Genomic DNA, 18,383 nt, shown 5'->3' with positions numbered 1-18,383 from the left:
ATCTTTGCCAGAGAAGAACCCAGCAGAGAGGTCTGGAAACTCTGACTTTTTTCACAGAGACCATTCACAGAATGTTTGGAGTCAGAAGGGGAACCTCTGGAGATCCTATAGTCCAAGCCCCCTGCTAAAGTAGGGTCATCCATAGCATGTTGCCCAGGATCACAGTCTCCTGGTAGGTTTGGAATCTCTTCAAAGATGGATATTCCTGGTCAGCTATGCACCATGTCATAAAAGATCTGCAACTGAGTGTGTAAGAGATTTGTGGGTGCAGAGTTTTCCCTTTCTCCCACTTATTTAATACCTGAGCATGTCATAGCACTGCTAGTAAGGAAGCACTTCCTCATTTCTTTGGTTCATGCAACATGAGAAAGGTAGACATTTGGAATTAATGGAGACTTGGCCTCAGAAGGGTTTGAAGGCAAATCATGGCAACAGCTTTCAGGTGTTACACAGCATTCAGGGCCTTCAGTACAAAAGCTGCCAGCTTCTGGGCCTCTGCTGGCCCAGTTGTTCTGAGCAGGCCACCTCTTGCTGACCACAGTTTTCTCCAAGAGAAGTGACTCTGATGTCTAAATGAGTTTTAAAAGCCACTCTGGCCACATTACTTTGTCTTAAGGCAGGTGAGGGTGAGAAGCTTCCCTTTCTTTTTCCACATGTGAAGCCTTAACTCCAGGAAGTGGCTTCTGTGGGACAAAATGTCACAAAGCTGCCACCTTTCCAAGGCACCCTGATAATCATCAGAATGTTCTTTTTGCTGCTCATATGTAATCAACACAGCAAAATCTAGCAAATGTGAACTTCTGTCAGATAGACAGGTCCCAGCTAAGCTCTGCTGACCACCCTGAAGGGAAGAATACTCCAGGATTTACAGCTCACACTATCCCTTAAAAAGAAGTGAACAGATTCTATTGAGTGCTGATCTGCCTTTCCTACCCAGGGCATAAAACCAGAAGCTTGAACCTTTTTGGGGAAATTGAGGTTGAGTCACACCACTTTGCAGCTGGAAAATTGTTGCAGTAGTTCTACGATCAGTTTAAGCTAATGTGTGTTGCTGCTGAAAGCAGCACTTCCATGCTTTTCTGCCATCTGCTGCTATCACTCTCCTGCACCACTTTATCCCTTAAACAACCCAAATGTTCATGAAACCTCAGGTTGAACCTGATCAAGATTCTGAGTGGGGCTAAAAGTAAGCCAAAGAAGACTCAATGACTGGACTGGTTGACATCAAATACAGTCCCTCACCTGCATGTGAGTCCTGGCTTTAGTGCAATTAAGGCACAGGGGCATGAATAACAAAATAGATAGAAGAGGGAAGCTTTTTGGTCACAGTAAATTCAAGACAGCCCATCACAAAATTACAGTGTACTTCAAAAGCTGAGATGGCTCAAGTGGTGTGCAGCAGGCCAGCACAGTACTCCCTCATTCAAACTCACTGATGTATCCTAAGGCAATGAACTATTAGTTTTAAATAATCATAGAATAGTTTGGATTGGAAGAAACCTTTAAGATCATGAAGTCTAACCAATAACCCACCACTTCCAGGTCACCACTAAACCATGTCCCTCAGTATCACATCTGCATGACTTTTCAGTCTCTCAAAGGATGGGGACTCTACCACTGCATTAGGAAGCATGTTCCAGGGCTTGACAACCCTTCTGGGGAATAAATTGTTCCTAATCTCCAACCTAAACCTCCTCTGGAGCATCTTGAGGCCATTTCCTCTGGGCATTTCACTTGCTGCTTGGGAGAACAAAACAATTAACACCTCTCTCCAATCTTTCAGGGACATGTGAAGAGCCAGAAAGACTCCCTCTCCTCAGCCTTCTTTTTTCCAGGTTGAACAACTCCAGTTCCCTCATCTGCTCCTTGCAGGACTTGTTCTCCAGACCATTCACCACTTTCATTGCCCTCTTTTGGATCTTCTCCAGCACCTCAGTGTAATTCTTGGAATGAGTGGCCCAAAACTGTACCCAGTATTTGAGGTGCAGCCTCATCAGTGCCCATTACAGTGGGATGATCCCTTCCCTAGTTCTGCTAGCCACGTTGTTGCTAATCCAAGCCAGGATGCTCTTGGCCTTCTTGGCTGCACAGCTGGTTCATATTCAGCTGGCCTTGGGGAGACAAGGAAGCAGTTTAGCTGTTCAGTTGCATTCTGAAATGGCCTCAACCTATTGCAAGAGGATGCCTCAGTGCAGTATGACAAAGCAGTGTGACCACTCACAAATTGTCTTTCTTGCTTCTATGGCAGATGATGACCAGGTGACTGTTTCAGCTCACTGATTGATGTTTGCATTGGCCTCTTTTTCTTTTATTTTTCCCCAGATAAAGACAGAATACGTTAAAAGGAAAGGTATAATCATTGTGGATGGACAGGAATCAGTAGCAGTCACTGCTCTGGGAGATGGCAGCACTTTGGATGTGGAAGGGAAGCTCTACGTGGGAGGACTCCCCTTAGACTATGTGCCAAAGAATCTTGGGAATGTAAGAGTGTTGAAAGTTGTGTGGTGTCCCTGACATTTTGCAGGACTATAAGAAGTTGGCTGCATCAAACCCACTTAATTCAGGACCCTGTCTGACAGGGACAAAAAGAAGTATTTAACATCATAACTTGGTTTGGTTTGGAAGGGACTTTAAAAATCATCTAGTTTCAACCACCCTGCACTCAGCAGGGACACTGGCAACCAGAGCAGGTTGCTCAGAGCCCCAGTCTACCTGGCCTGGAGAGGTTCCAGGGATATGGGGCATTTACCACCTCTCTGGACGCCCTGAGCCAGCCAGTATTGCACCATCCTCACAATGAAGAATTTCTTCCTAATATCCAATCCAAATCTAGCTTCTCACAGCACAAAGACAACATCCCTTATTCTGTCACTACATGCCCTTGTGAAAACTCCCTCTTCAGATTTCTTGTGGGCCCCTTTTAAGTACTGAAAGGCTGCAATAATGTCTCCATGGAGCCTTCTCTTCTCCAGGCTGAACAACCCCAACTCTCTCAGCCTGACCTCACAGCAGAGGGGTTCCAGCCCTTACATCATTGTTGTGGCATCCTCTGGATCCACTCCAACAGTGCTGTGCTGAGGACTCCAGAGCTGCAGGTGGGGCCTTATCTGAGCAGAGCAGAGGGACAGATTCATCCTCTTGCAGCCCAGGACATGATTAGTTTCTGGGCTGTGAGTGCACAGTGCTGGTTCATGTCCAGCTTTTCACGCACAAGCGCCACCAAGTCTTTCTCCACAGAGCTGCTCCCCAGCCCTTCAGCCCCAGCCTGTGTTGACACTGGGGTTTGTCCCAGCCCATGTGCAAGACCTTGCACTTGACCTTGATGAAGTTGCAAAACATCTTTGCAGCAGTTTATACTGTACCTTAACTCTTCCATTTCCATATTTGTAGGTGACTCACAGTATTCCTGCCTGCATGGGTAACATGACAGTTAACAGCAAGCAACTGGACAATGAGAGCCCTGTGTCCATCTTTGCTGTGAACAAATGCTATGTAACAGCACAGGAAGGGACTTTCTTTGATGGGACTGGTTTTGCTGCTCTTGGTAAGTGTCATGAAGTGAAAGCTGTGCCTTGCTGAATGAATGTTAATGAGGGCATACTCCTTTTAGGTCTTCCTGGAACTGTGTGTCATTCTTTGACTCCTCACACACAGAGGGTATGCCCTGCCTGTGTACTTCTGAGTCCCTTTCTCTCCATGCATCCAAAAGTGGCCATTTAAGAGCTGCCTTCCACAAATGAAAGAGCTAATGATTCCAGCACTGGGGAAGAAATGAACTACCTCTCTCTTTGGCTGAGAATATCCATGTTCATGATGTTAAGTTAAGGTCTGTTGAAGAGCATGAAGATAAAAGACAAAGGGCCCCTGTGAAGTAGCTTGCATCCTTGTGCAACCTGCTGTGGGGGACCCTGCTTTAGCAGTGGTGTTTTGGCACTAGAATGGTGGGAGTTGGAAAGGACATCTGAGGATCATCTAGTCCAGCCCTCCTGCTAAAGCAGAGTCATGCACAGCAGGCTGCCTGGGATCTTAATGTCCGGGTGCATTTGGAACCTCTCTAGAGAAGGAGATTCCACAACCTGGCTGGGAAGCCTGCTACAGGGCTCCAGCACCTTCACACCAAAGCTGTTTCTCCCTGTATTCAGATGGAACTTCCTGGGTTCCAGTTTGTGTATCCATTGCTTTTTGTACTGTCACTGGGAACCACTAGAAAGAGACTGGCCCCATCCTCTTGCCCCTCACCGTTTAGCTATTGATCACCATTGAGAAGATCCCTCTCAGTCTGCTCTTCTCCAGGCTAAAGAGCCCCAGGTCCCTCAGCCTTTCCTCACAAGGACAGTGTTTGTGCTCTGCTTTGTCCTGTGGATTGCAAGTCTTCTATTAGAAGCTTCTAACTTCTTTTCAGTCAGAGAAGGTTACAAAGTCCGATCCGATGTGAACATCACTCTGGAGTTCCGTACCACAGCGCTACATGGTGTTCTGCTGGGGGTCAGCAGTGCTAAGGTTGATGCTGTTGGACTGGAGATGGTAAATGGCAAGGTAGGTTGCCCTGTATTAGCACACCCATTTTACAAAGCTTGCTTAAACTGGGAGGCTAGGACTGTTGTTGGGTAGCACTAAATAGCCACAATTAAAATGAGATGGAGACAAAATGTCCTAACCTCCCAGCACAGAAGTAGCCTGGGGCAGATTTTCAGTTTCAGGGTTTCTCCTCATCATCATCATCTGTTGTGTGAGATTAGCAGAAGCCATTTTTCATTTTTAATTAGTGTAATTTATGGTAGTCTGCAGCCACTGTGACCTGCAGTACACACCCTGTATGCTAGACCAAATTTCTTGTAGCTTAATGGTTTTCCTGTCACAGAGCTACACTTGTCCTTGATAAACACATCATTGCATGTGCAAAGCACCTTGTTTTGTAATCTCCTCCTCAATATTCATGAGCAATTAACTCACTCTCTACTTCTACTGGCCATTATGCTCCAGAAACCATTTCACAATCAATACAGAGTTCTCCACGCATCTCCTGCATAAAAAATGGATACTTGATGGCTCTTAAGAATTTCCTTTTCTCAGAAATGCCTCATTTTCTATTCAGAACTTCCTAGCTAAAAGAAATACCACTGTTCCTCTGGGACATCCTTTCTGGGTTAATATTTACATATTAATCCTCACCAAAGAGTTGAGGTAACATCTGCTGCTGTGAAAAATAAGGACATGAACTAAGTCAATATATGTCACTGGCAGTGGCAAGTGCTTTCAGTCCTCTCTTTCTATTCAGTTATCACAGAATCATAGGATGGTAGAGTTTGGAAGGAACATCTGGAGATTGAGTCTAACCCTCCTGCCAAAGCAGGGTCACCTAGGGCAGGTCACACAGGAACACACCCAGACAGCTCTTGAAAGTCTCCAGAGGAGACTCCACAACCTCTCTAGGCAGCCTGCTTCAATGCTCCACCACCCTCACAACAAAGTTTTTTCCTCATATTGAAGTGGAACTTCCTGTGTTCCAGTTTGTATCCATTGCCCCTGGTCCTATTGCAGGACACCATCTGGTCCCTTTTTCCTGACCCCCACTATTTAGATATATCTAAATATTAATAAGATCACAGCCCCAGGTCTCTCAGCCTTTCCTCATCAGACAAAGATGTTCCAGTTCCTTAATCATCCTTGTGATCTCTGTTGGACATTCTCTAGCATATCCCTATCCCTCTTGAACTGGGGAGTCCAGAATTGGACATGGTACTCCTGATGTGGGCAGAGTAGAAGGAGAAAGAGAACCTCTGTCAGCCTGCTGGACACACTTGTCTTTCTGCATCCCAGCAAACCATTTACTTTCTCAAACAAAAAGGCACACTGCTGTCCCACGGACAACTTACTGTCTGCAAGGACTTTCAAGGTCCTTCTCCATGAAGTTAGATGCATTGGATCTTTTTTCATAGAATGGCTTGTGTTGGAAGTGACATTAAAGATCACCTAGTTCTGCTGCCCCTGCCATAGGTAGGGATGCCTCCCTCTAGACAAGGTTGATCAAAGCCTCATTCAGCCTAGTCTTCAACACTTCCAGGGATAAGGTGTCCAGAACTTCTTTAGGCAACCCATTCCAGTGTCTCACCACCCTCACAGTAAAGAACTTCTTCCTGATGTCTAACCTAAATCTACCCTGCTCTAGCTTCCCTTTCAGAGCTGAAGTCTCACCTTCTGTCAGAAAATTACTTGATTTGTGTTTGTAAAAAACATAGAATTCCCAACTGAATCACACCAACTTCACCCAAAAAGCCATTACATGGAGAGGTCTAAGTCTTTTAGGTTTTAGTCTTTAGTCTGAAGTCTTACATAGAAGTCTTTAGATTTTAAAGACAGTTCAGAGAGGACACAGTTTCTGTTGAAGTAAACACGAGCTTTGCCTAATTACCAAACATCTGTGAAAACAGAAATCTCTGCACCAGCTTGGTTGTGCTTTTCTCTGGGCAAATTAATTGGGGTGTTCTGACTTCTGGGCATCTGGCTGGTTTTGTACAGGTTTTGTTTCATGTCAACAATGGAGCTGGCAGAATAACAGCTGCCTACGAACCAAGAGGCACAAACACTTTGTGTGATGGAAAATGGCACAAGCTTCAAGCCAGCAAGAGCAAACATGGCATCTCGCTGATAATTGATGGGAATTTGGTTCAGACTGATAATCCCTATCTCCAGTCAACATCTGCAGATACAAACAATCCCATTTATGTTGGAGGCTATCCTGGTAGGTGCAGTAATATTTATTTTGCCTTCTTTCCCTCCTGCTTCCACTGTCTGATAAGAATGACTCTTAACATATACACTGTCTTCTCTCCTCCTCCCCTTACTGTCCAATTTGTGAAGTTCATGACTGAGTTATCACAGAGTCATCAAGTAGTTTGAGTTGGAAGGGGCATTTAAAGCTCATCCAGTCTAACCCCCATGCAGTCAGCAGGGACATCTAGAGCAGGTTGCTCAGAGGCCCAAACAACCTGACATGGAATGATGCCAGGGATGGGGCTTCTGCCACTTTTCTGTGCAACCTGGGCCTGAGTCTCACCACCCTCAGCATAAAACATTTCTTCATTCTCTCCAGTCTAAATCTCCCTCCTTTAGTTTAAACCCATAACCCCTATTCCTGTCACAACAGGCTCTGTTGAAAAGCCTCTCTGCAGCTTTCTTCTAGGCCACAAGGTTTCCAAGCTAACAACCAAGCACAACTCTCTCAGCCTGTCCTCACAGCAGAGGGCTTTCATCCCTCCCATCGTTGTTGTGGCCTCCTCTGGGCCTGCTCCAACATGTCCATGTCTCTTCTGTACTGAGGACTCCAGTGCTGGTCCCAGAACTACAGATGAGGTCTCAGCAGAGCAGAACAGAGGGACAGAATCCCATCCCCTCCCTCCACCCACTGTCCATGCTGCTGGAGATCAGTCCAGAAAAGTTATTTCTGGGCTGTTAGCGCACAGTGCCAGCTCATGTCCAGCTTTCCAGCCACCAGCGCCTCCAGGTCCTTCTTATCAGGGCCACACTCCAGCCCTTCATCCCCTAGCCTGGATAGATGCCAAGGATTGCCCCAGATGAGATGCAAGACCTTGCACTTGGCCTTGTTGAACCTTGTAAGATTCATGCCAGACCCACTTCTCAAGCTTGCATCTTCTGCAAACATTGATCAAGATAATGATCATTTTAGTTTCCATTTTCCATATTGTTGATGAGCTGACAGCATATGGTGGAACATCCCACATCATCCAAATGTGACTGGAACATGGTGCTCCTCAGGCATTGTTCCATGTCATTTGGGAAGGAAACGTAGCAATGAGATAACAACCTGGATCTTTGTGTTGTTTCAGTTCATGAAAGCAGATCCAAAACATTTCACTTTTGTTTTCCAGCTGACGTGAAGCAAAACTGCCTCACGAGCAAGAGCTCATTCCATGGCTGCTTGAGGAACCTCGTGGTGACCAAGGGCCAACAGGCAGAGTTATTTGACTTCAGCACAGCTTTTGACCTGCGTGGAGTCTTCCCTCATTCCTGCCCTGGGGCTGAGCGCTGACCTGCAGCCAAGCCTGTCTGGAACTGAGAGAGAGGGGGTTTTGTTGATCTGTTATTTCTCATGAAAAGAAGAATTGGTGAGAACCTGCATCTCTGATTTTTCTGGTTTGTTTTCCAACTCAGGTAATTTTTTATCCCCCCCAGTCAGAAGCTCTTTGTCTGTGTTTTAACTCAAAGGTTTGAAACAACAAATACCTCTACTGCAACCTTAATGGCATTAACTGGGCATTTTTGTCTTGGGGGAGTTTTTATTAATCAGTGTTTACAGTATGTTTTCTTTTGATTACTTGACAGTATTTTTCATTTTATTGTGTGTTGGTCATTTTATAAAAAGGCAACAATTTTAGACCGCATAATAAATACAATAAACTGCGTTATTTCATGGAGTTTCAGTTGTTCGTGCAATTCAGTTCGAGGAAAACCAGCCAGGAGGCGAAGAGGTGAAATGTACCAGCGGCTAAAGTCCAGCAGAGGGAGCAGAAGACTAAAGGCAGGATTAGAAGGTCTCAGTTTGCAAAATAACAAAGTCTCACCGCCTGGTAGAAGGGACCTCTGGAGACCATCCAGTCCAACCCCCCTGCTAAGGCAGCATCACCCACAGCAGGCTGCCCAGGATCATAGTGTACAGGTGGGTTTGGACTCTCTCTAGAGAAGGAGACACCACAACCTATCTGGGCAGCCTGCTGCAGGGCTCCAGTACCCTCACACCAAAGGTGTTTTCTCTCCTATTTAAGCAGAGCTTCCTGGGTTGCAGTTTGTGATCATCGCACCATGTCCTGTCACTGGGCACCACTGAAAAGAGACTGGTCCCATCCTTTTGCACCCCACCCTTTAGCCCTTGAGCACTGATCAGGTCACCTCTCAGTCTGCTCTTCTCCAGGCTAAGCAGCCCCAGGTGTTTCAATCTTTCCTGCTCACAGAAATGCTCCAGTCCCCTTGGCATCTTTGCAGCCTTTGTCAAACTTTCTGGTAGTTCCCTCTCCCTCTTGAACTGAGGAGCCCAGAACTGGACCCAGTATTCCAAATGTGTCTTCACTAGGGCAGTGTAGAGGGGGAGGAGAACCTCCCTCCACCTGCTGGCTACACTATTCTTCAGGCACCCCAGGAGACCACTGACCTTTTTGGCCGCAAGGGCACATTGGTGGCTCATGGTAAACTTCATGTCCACCAGCAAGCCCTTCTCCTTGGGGTTCCTTTCTAGTAGATCATTCCCTCACCTGTACTGGTGCAGGGGGTTGTTGCTGTCCAGGTGCAGGACCCTACACTCTAAATTCACTCTGAGGAATAGAATTTTCTTATTTATTTAGTAGTTCAAATCCCTTTTCCTTCTGCCTTAATATTCAGTGCTTCTGACCCCCACTGCAGCTCAGGAAGATTGTTTGTGCTTTCATGTGTGGGTGAAGAAATTATTTGGGTCTGGCTTGGGAACAACTGTCTTGGCAACAATAATTCATTTATCCTTCTTGGGAGTGTAGCATTTCTGAAAGGACACCTGGAAACACCTTTGGTGTTCTGTGATTCCTGAAAGTCTCAGATCTATCTTTAGCTTTTCCCACTGTGCCTGCTTCTGGTTTTGAAATGAGTCTTCTAGTAGTTGTGCTTGAGCCAAATTTGGGGAACATGTGCTTGATCTGATTCAAGTAAGGACATCTGTTTGTCATTGAGCAGTAACTGACGTGTCTTGTACTTCAGGATCATAGAACGGTTTGGGTTGGAAGGGACTTTCAAAGGCCATCTAGTCCAACCCCCCCTGCAGTCAGCAGGGACATCCCTAACTCAAGCAGGGGCCCAGAGCCCCATCCAGCCTCTCCTGGAATAATTCCAGCTATGAGGCATCTACCACCTCTCTGGGCAACCTGAATCATTTTGTCACCACCCTCCCTGTAAGATAAGTTTGTAATAAACAAAATTCTCTCTAAGTCACTTCTATCTCTTTTTTTTCCCTTGGAATTAGCACATTTTTTGTTTGCTCCTTACAATTCTGTTTGGCTTTTGTCCTCTTTTAACAATTTTCAAAGCAAGAGGACACAATCTCAAGCTGTACCAGGGGAAGTTTAGGCTGGATGTTAGGAAGAAATTCTTCACAGCAAGAGTGACTGACCATTGGAATGGGCTGCCCAGGGAGGTGGTGGAGTCACCATCCCTGGAAGTGTTTACAACAAGACTGGATAAGACACTTAGTGCCATGGTTTAGTTGATTAGATGGTGCTGGGTGATAGGTTGGACTTGATGATCTTGAAGGTCTTTTCCAACCTGGTTCATTCTGTGATTCGAAAGTCAGTTTTACTCTACTTGAAAAACTGCTGCTATCCAATGAAACCCCAAAGCAGTTTGTCATTGATTTCAGTGAGGTAGGATTCATAAAATCCTAGAAATGTTGAGGCTGGAAGACATTTTTGAGATCACCAAGTCCAACCATTCTAAGCAGTGTCATGCTGTACCTTGCATTGAGGCAGCCCAAGAGAAGACTTCCTCAAACAAAGAATCACTCCTCTTGAGCAGGGATGGCAGAAGGTGGTTCATTTTGTAGCTAACTTCAGGTGTTGCTGATTTTATGACAGATTCCCCACTCCTTTTTGGCAGTGTTCCATCACCTGCTTCTAAGCCACCCCCACATGTTCAGGTTTGAAGAGCGAGCTTTGTTGTATTGGTTTTATTTTTGCCACAGATAAAATACAATGGACACATTCTGCTGTACAAATACACGTACATGAGGGCTTACTCCAACAAAACACACAACAAAAGGAGGGTTGGAAAGGAAACAGACATACAAACACTTTGCTTTGAGTAGTGGCATCGGATTATCTTCCAGAAGAGACACCCACCAGTAGAAAGCCATTGGAAGGGAACAAAAAAGAGCTACTGGAATTCAATGTGCTTCTGTTTGTGGTCTGTTAACCACAATGTCTGACCTAATCAGATTCACATTACAAGCAGGAATTGAGGCAACATGATTTGGATCAAATTTCAGCCATATGCTAGAGCATGTCTCTTTATTTTATTTCAGTGGTCATTTCCAAATCCTGCCTCTTAGAAGGAGAAACATTTTACCTAGTGGAAAGGTGGAAGTTGCTAACAGGAAGTTTGGGGATAGTAAACCTCAAAGCCAAAATCAGGTTTTTTGTTTGTTTTGGGTGCTTTTGGTTTTGTTCCTACAAAATGCAGAGTGAGGTAGTTTAATATTGTACACAGACACAGACACATTTGCACACACATTCGAATGGCATTGGCTGCATAAACAGGTCAGAGCATTCCAGTCTGCTTCCATTACACCCCCCCTCTGTTGTTATGCAAAATGCTGCCTTTGTAGAACCATGGAGTACTTAAATGCTTGAATCATAGAATGGTCCAGGCTGGAAGGGACCTCCAAAAGTCATCTAGTCTGACCTCCCTGCAGTCAGCAGGAACATCCACAACTAGATCAGACTGCCCAGAGCATCTTTGGAGCTTGCTGAATAAGCTTTTCCCTGCCATTTTCTTATTAATTGCTTTCCATTTTTTGTTATTTTGTTAGATGACAATCCCATCATAACTGGGGTTTGCCTTCAACTGCTGTTAGGACAAACAAGGCTTCAGCCCTTTGAAATGAAGTTAAAGCTGAGACCTCACAGTCACAGAATCACAAAATTGCAGAATTGTCAGGGTTGGAAGGAACCTCAAGGATCATCTAGTTCCCACCCCCCACCCCACCATGAGCAGGGACACCTCACATTACATCAGATTGCCCAGAGCCACATCTAGCCTGGCCTTAAAAACCTCCAGGGATGGGGCTTCCACCACCTCCCTGGGCAACTTGTTCCAGCGTCTCACCACCCTCATGGTGAAGAACTTCTTAACATCTAATCTAAATCTCCCTTCCTCTAGCTTGGATCCATTCCTCCTAGTCAAAAATGTCATGGAGATTGTTCATCTTGCTGCATATTAAATCAGGAGAAGTGTACCACAAACCAGCTTAATGTGTAATAGTATTAACCACAGTACACGTGGGTCGTTAGTTCCCTTTGTATCAACAGAGAATTTCACTCTTCTGCCTCAGAGCCGGCACGTATTTGGCCCTGCTGTGGTAGTCTGAGTGCTGGACTTAAAATAGTTCATCTGCTAATATGCATGTCTTAGAAATTAGTTAATTTGAGTAGAAAAGAGTGGATTTTATGACATCATAGTTGGCTTTCACAAGTTGTGAAGTAGTAAAAGTCTTCCAACTCCCCCCCTCCTCCCCTGCATCTGGTACAAAACACAGTAAGATCTATTTCAGGGATTATTTTGATGAAGCCCTTATTTCAAGGGCCAGACCCTGAAAGGAGCACGAACATATGGGATGCTCTGAACCAAAAATCATAGAATGGTCTGGGTTGGAAGGGACCTCCAAAGGTCATCTAGTCCAACCCCCTCTGGAGTAAAAGCAGGGGCATCCTCAACTAGATCAGGCTGCCCAGAGCCCTCTTGAGCTTCACCTTGAATACCTCCAAGGATGGGGCTTCAATTACCTCCCTGGGCAACCTGTTCCAGTGTTCCCCTAGCCTCATGGTAAAGAACTTGTTCCTAAGAACAGAGTGAAGTGAGTGGGCAAGACCTAGAAGTAGAAGATCATTGTGCTTACCTGGAGGTACTGTAGAAAGTTATTTGCTATGACATTTGCTATGACATATCAGACTCTCTGGTTAATATTTAGGCTTTCTCTGCAGTCATGAAAGCTCTTTCCTTAGCTATAAATACAATGCTCAGCATTTATATGGTGCTCTTCATATTCAAAGCCCTTCCCACATCAATTCCCATTTGCTGAGTTTGTCCTTCCTAGATGGATGTTTAGAACTCCTGATCTGCTGGGGGAACTGTTTGGCTGCATGCCAAAGCAGAATTTAACTCATCTAATTCTCCTGTTGCCTCTATAAGGAAAGTACTAGTCCTGTTTCAGAAGGGCAATGCATAGAAAGAGTCATTTATTGCCACAGAGGGAACTAAAAGGGAGTTGGGAACAAAGCACTTGACAAAATGTTGATGTTTTATGACTGAAACAGACCTACTGGCTCTCACACACTTTAAATAAATAGTTGTCAAAACAAACAGTGTATGTTATAAGACAGCTGTCCTGGTCTTTTCCTGGCTGCAATCACACATGTGTTAGAGTTAAGAAAGAAAAAAAGAGAGAGTTTAAAATGACACTGGTTTATAGAAAATGAAAGGATAAGGTTGTTACATTTCACTATTTTTTAGCTCAAGAAGGTGAGAAAGAAACATTTGGATTGGCCCTCCTTAGGAATTACTGATTTACTGATCAGTAAAATTACTGCTTCAATGCTGATATCTTTTGCTGAGCGCTAATAATGAACCTTAATTACTGGAGAACATGATTAGCTCTGAACCAGAATCAGGGTTTACAGATGTCAAAAGTCTTCATCAGCTTCAGCAGAGCATCACAAGTCCCAGGCTTTCTCAGCAGAGTGGTGTGCTTTGCGTTCTCCGGGAGGGCTTGCTTCCGAATAGTTCTGTGTGGGTACCTCTTAAACAGGGCACCAGCTTCTGCCTCTTCTGGTGCGTCCAGAGCAGGAACATAAATCCCTAATAGGCTGTGGATAAATTCATAGAATCATAGAATGGTTTGGGGTGGAAGGGGCCTCTAAAGGGGGCCTCTTCAATTAGATCATGTTGCTCTGAGTGCATCCAACCCAACCTTGGATGTTTCCAAGGATGGGGAATATACCACCTCTCTGGACAACCTGGGACAGTGTCTCACTACCCTCAGTGCCAAAGAGGTTTTCCTTCGTTCTAGTCTAAATCTCCCTCTTTTAGTTTCAATCACCCTTTGTCCTGTCACAACATGCCCTGCTGGTAAGTCTGTCCCCACCTTTCTTATCAACACCTTTAGTTACTGAAAGGCCAGAGGAAGATTTCCTTGGAGAGTTACTGAAAGGCCAGAGGAAGGTTTCCTTGGAGCCTTCCCTTCTGCAGGCTGAACAACCCCAACTCTCTCAGCCTTTCTTCATAGCAGGCTTCATTGTGTGATATCACCATCCAAGAATGGAGATGCTGCAGAGCAGTTGAAGACACAAGTCCCCATTTTTGTTTATGTAAGATATGAAGCTATAAAGAATATTCTCTGTTTTCCAGAAACTGGTGAGATTTCCCTACACCACAAACACACTTCAGTTCTAGAAACTTCAGCCCAAAACAAGAGGGTGAGGTGAAGAATGGTGCTCATCCTTGTGACAAATGAGACATAACCATAGAATGGTCTGAGTTGGAAGGGACCTTTAAAGGTCATCTAGTTCAACCCCCCTGCAGCAGCAGGGGCATCTGCAACTGGAATAGGTGTAGTCATTTGCTGATCATCTTTAACAAGATCAGGTCTTATATGTGCTGTGCTGCATTCCCAGAGCCATCCCAGCCCAGCCTTCTCTTGTCAGCCTGTGTTTCAAGAGACTATCTGTAGATAGTGCTGCACTTTGTGATGTGTTTGTAAACTGCCCCAAACACAACTGGGCCTAGTTTGGCTTTTGTTTTAAGAGTAATTGATGTGTAAATGTTAAGCAAGAGGATTAAATCCCTCTGCTCACTGGAAGCTCTTTGCCTTCTCCATGCTGTATCATACAAGATCTCTCTGCTCAACGCAGCCAAATAGTATAAAAGTTGCTTATGTATTAAAGCTAAAATAAACAAAAGAGCATTAGTTAGGTTAAAAATGAAGATATTATAATGTTAACAAAAAGAAAAAGAAATGCTGGCTGTAAGTGGCCTCATTAACATTATGGCATTACACAGACTGAAATCTGAGTGCGTCAAGTAAAAGGTAGAGCTGGGAAGCTGTGCGCCTTCTCACCTGGCTTTTGTCTCTTGAAGCTTATGTGGTGGGCACAGCAGGAGGAAGGAGAAAACAGTTTGCACACAGCAATATGATCCAGACAGATGCTTTTGGAAGACTGGTTGTGGTCTGTACATCAAGCAGTCTAGCTGCCTATACAGTGGTTCTTCCTCCAGTCTCACTCCCTCTCTCCCTGTCCCATCATCAGCTCCTCATGAGGAGTGACTGAGAGACATAAATATCACAGTAAATCACCCTGTACAGGTTTACTTCCAGCAGAAAGGTTTGATTCTGTCACCCAGCCATGTCTTGGCACTGCAGCAGGTTGAGCTCTGCTCTTCCACACGTGGCAGATACCTTCTTGAACATCTTCACGATGCTTCTGCGGTCGGTAGTGTTTCATGCATCCTTGGATGCCACTGGGTTCTTCCCCCAAAATTCATGTTCTGACACCAGGTCAAGAAAAAAACTACTCCATATGTGACAGGTTGTTTTCTGTGCACCGTACCTTGGTCCATCCTCCTTAACTCCTGGGCCAACTGGCACAAGTGTATCCATATGAAAGCACAACTGATGGGATATTTTCCAACGGTCCAGAAGCTGGAGTGATAAAGCTTATACCAAAAGTAGCACATGATGACCATCAGTTGGACAGTACAATAGGAAGGAACGATGTCCTGTAGCTACCATTTTGTTTCCTCACTTCTAAGGACTTCTGAAAACAACAGGAATCACCATTGTCCATTCAGCTTTTGTCCAGTATGCCACAGCCTTCAGCTTCAGCTTGCTTTTGGCTTTATCACCCACTCTGCCTGAGGGTTTGCACGGTAAACATCTAACATGTATGCATCTGGATCCAGACAGTGCTGACCTGAAACAGGAATACACAGCTTTAAATCATGGGGTGGTTTAATCAGATCAGTCAATGGTACAGAGCTGCATTAGAACATCCTTGAATGTATCTCCAACTTGCACATGGCCAGCCTAGGTTGGTGGGCCCGTCTCACATCTTGCCTGGGTACAGACAGGGCTCTGGCTACTTCGCCAGCAATTTTACTTGAAGAGAGCTATGACAAAGAGTCTGGAGACTATCTTCTGAGGAGCAGCTGAGGGCACTGGGGTTGTTTAGCCTGGAGAAAAGGAGGCTGAGGGAAGACTTTCCCACTCTTTACAGCTCCCTGAAAGGAGGCTGAAGCAAAGTGGGACTCAGTCTCTTCTCCCATGTCACAGCTGAGAGGACAAGAGGAAAACACCTCAGGTTGTGCCAGGTGAGGCTTAGGTTGGACATTGGAAAAAATATCTTCCCCAACAGGGTTGCCAAGCCCTGCAACAGGCTGTCCAGGGCAGTGCTGGAGTCCCCATCCCTGGACGGGATAAAAAACCATGTAGATGTGGTGCTGAGGGACATGGTTATAGTGGTGACATGGCAGTGCTGGGTTAATGGTTGGACTTCATAATCTGGAAGGTCTTTCCAAACCAAAACGATTCCCTGATTGTTTGGATTCACTTCCAGGCAGGGTTAGGGACAAGGCATTTAGTCAAACAATGAACAAATACAGTTTCCTTAGAAGCATTAACAACACTGTTAGTGCAAGTGCCACAGTCTGGTTTGGGTTTTAATTTCTTTGGTACTGGGCTGGAATTAAACCTCTCTGACTTTGATGCTACACTATTTTTAAATGCTGGAAAAGTAGCTCTGTAACCATCTGTTCTCACCAGTCTAGGAGCTTGTAAAGAAATATAGAGAATATAGAGATACAGAGAAATATGAAGGATTTTGGCAGTTGCTGGATAAAAAGAAAGAGTCCTCTGAAGTCTGGCCACGTAAGGGTTTCCTTAGGTGGTGGCTGGGAAAAAGAAATGGATACTGGGGAGTCCCTGCTGCCTTTGTCATGCAAAGAGGCATTTGGTGGCTCTTAATTGAGTAACAAAGCAATGAATTCTGGAGTTAAGTTGATTTGTTGAATTTTATTGCATTTATGCCAGGAGATGAAGCCACTTAATTGGTGAGGTTACCTTACTGTGACACAAAGGATTATGGTAACACTTTTGTACAGTTACAGGGGTCCTGGTGATTTTATTCAAGTGAAAGCAATATAAGTGAGTTAGTGCACAGTCAGTGCACTGAGGTACCCTGAAACATCTAGGATTATAAAAATACTTGAATGAAGATGCTCATTAAAAGTCAAGATTTGGAACGAGATTGGTGGGAATATGGGGAGTTGTTTTGCAAGACCTTAAGGATCTCATCCTGCTCATCCTCTTTAGCCAGGCAAAACAAATCACTGATCAAATTTAGCTTTGGGCTTCTTCAGTAATAAAGACTTTGCTTCTTAACTGCTGCTGAAGGAAATCTGTGATCACAGAATCCTGGCATGATAGGGGGTTGGAAGGAACCTCTGGAAATCATCTAGTGCAAACCCCTTACTAAATCAGGGTCACCACAGCAGGTTGCCCAGGACCAAAATGTCCGGGTGGGCTTGGAATCTCCTCCAGAGAAGCAGACTCCACAACCTCTCTGGACAGCCTGTTCCAGGGCTCCAGCACCCGCACAGCAAAGAATTTTCTCCACATGTTCACATGAAACCTCCTGGATTCCAGTTTGTGCCCATTGCCTCTTGTCTTGTCACTGGGAACCACTAAAAAGAGTCTGGCCCCATCCTCTTGCCCCCCACCCTTTACATATTGATCAGCATTGAGAAGATTCCCTCTCAGACTGCTCTTCTCCAGGCTAAACAGCCCCAGGCCGCTCAGCCTTTCCTTCTCACAGAGATGCTCAAGTGCCCTCAGCATCTTTATAGCCTCTTCTGGACTCTCCCCAGTAGTTCCTTGTCTCTCTTGAACTGGGGAGCCCAGAATTGGACGCAGGCCAGGCTCTTCTCCTGGATATATACTGGAGAAGAAGAGTTACACAGCACTGCCCCAAGGTGGTTTAGGAGGTTAAAGACATTGAGAACTGAATTGTCAAAAATCAGACCTACCTATATTTCCTCCAATTTCATGTAAACTTTGGATCTGGCCCCTCACGTTCTGTGACGATCCATGGCTAGGATGGAAAAACAACTTCACTTTATTCTGTTAACAACCACTGCTTTATCAGCCACCATCTAGATTAAGTTAAAAATTGGGGTTTTTTTTGCCACTGTGAACTTAATTTATCCAAGGCCAGGACCTCTAACAGAGCACTGAACCTGCTGCAGAGGTAGATTCTTGTGTCACATTTAACTAAACCTTGCACTATTCATTTTTCATGTAAAGAGCAGAATTTTGCAGTAACGTGGGAAGACTTTGCAGAAAAGACTTGCAGATAGGATTTAACCATTTCCCACAATGCTTAATAATTGTTACCTTCCAGAAATCAAAGTATTAACATTTCATGGGCAGATTTAAGACAATCCATCTGGTTTCTCTGCATTTCAAGTCAGTAAATTATATGGTTTTAATTGTGGCTTAGCAGAAGGTGGATTGATTCTGCATAGGAGCCAATTATCAAGTGAAATATAACAAATGAAACTGGTATTTAAATGTTCTTTGA

At 44.8% G+C, this 18,383-nt stretch overlaps 2 protein-coding genes across 7 annotated transcripts in view; one reads left to right on the top strand and one right to left on the bottom strand.

Annotated features, from left to right (window-relative positions):
• The window catches only part of LAMA1 (laminin subunit alpha 1), a 118,877-nt gene extending 110,442 nt beyond the window's left edge, over window positions 1–8,435 (top strand). The window contains exons 59-63 of the mRNA XM_068168614.1: window positions 2,323–2,481; window positions 3,391–3,544; window positions 4,403–4,536; window positions 6,520–6,742; window positions 7,890–8,435. Coding sequence (XP_068024715.1) covers window positions 2,323–2,481; window positions 3,391–3,544; window positions 4,403–4,536; window positions 6,520–6,742; window positions 7,890–8,050 — 831 coding nt within the window. The 3' untranslated portion in view covers window positions 8,051–8,435. The remainder of the gene's footprint in view (window positions 1–2,322; window positions 2,482–3,390; window positions 3,545–4,402; window positions 4,537–6,519; window positions 6,743–7,889) is intronic.
• Window positions 8,414–18,383, bottom strand: part of ARHGAP28 (Rho GTPase activating protein 28) — a 103,624-nt gene continuing 93,654 nt past the window's right edge. For 5 of the 6 annotated variants that reach the window (XM_068168609.1, XM_068168613.1, XM_068168610.1 and 2 more), the window contains 2 exons: window positions 17,830–17,894; window positions 8,414–15,719 (listed from right to left, as the gene is read on the bottom strand). In XM_068168609.1, the coding sequence (XP_068024710.1) occupies window positions 15,628–15,719; window positions 17,830–17,894 (157 nt within the window). In that variant the 3' untranslated portion in view covers window positions 8,414–15,627. The remainder of the gene's footprint in view (window positions 15,720–17,829; window positions 17,895–18,383) is intronic. The other variant, XR_010991169.1, reaches the window with a different exon arrangement.

This window comes from Melanerpes formicivorus, unplaced genomic scaffold (assembly GCF_026170545.1).
Source record: "Melanerpes formicivorus ecotype bairdi unplaced genomic scaffold, bMelFor1.0.p_v2 SCAF_143, whole genome shotgun sequence".
NCBI classification, from domain to species: domain Eukaryota; kingdom Metazoa; phylum Chordata; class Aves; order Piciformes; family Picidae; genus Melanerpes; species Melanerpes formicivorus.
This window is presented reverse-complemented; position numbering and strand designations above follow the sequence as displayed.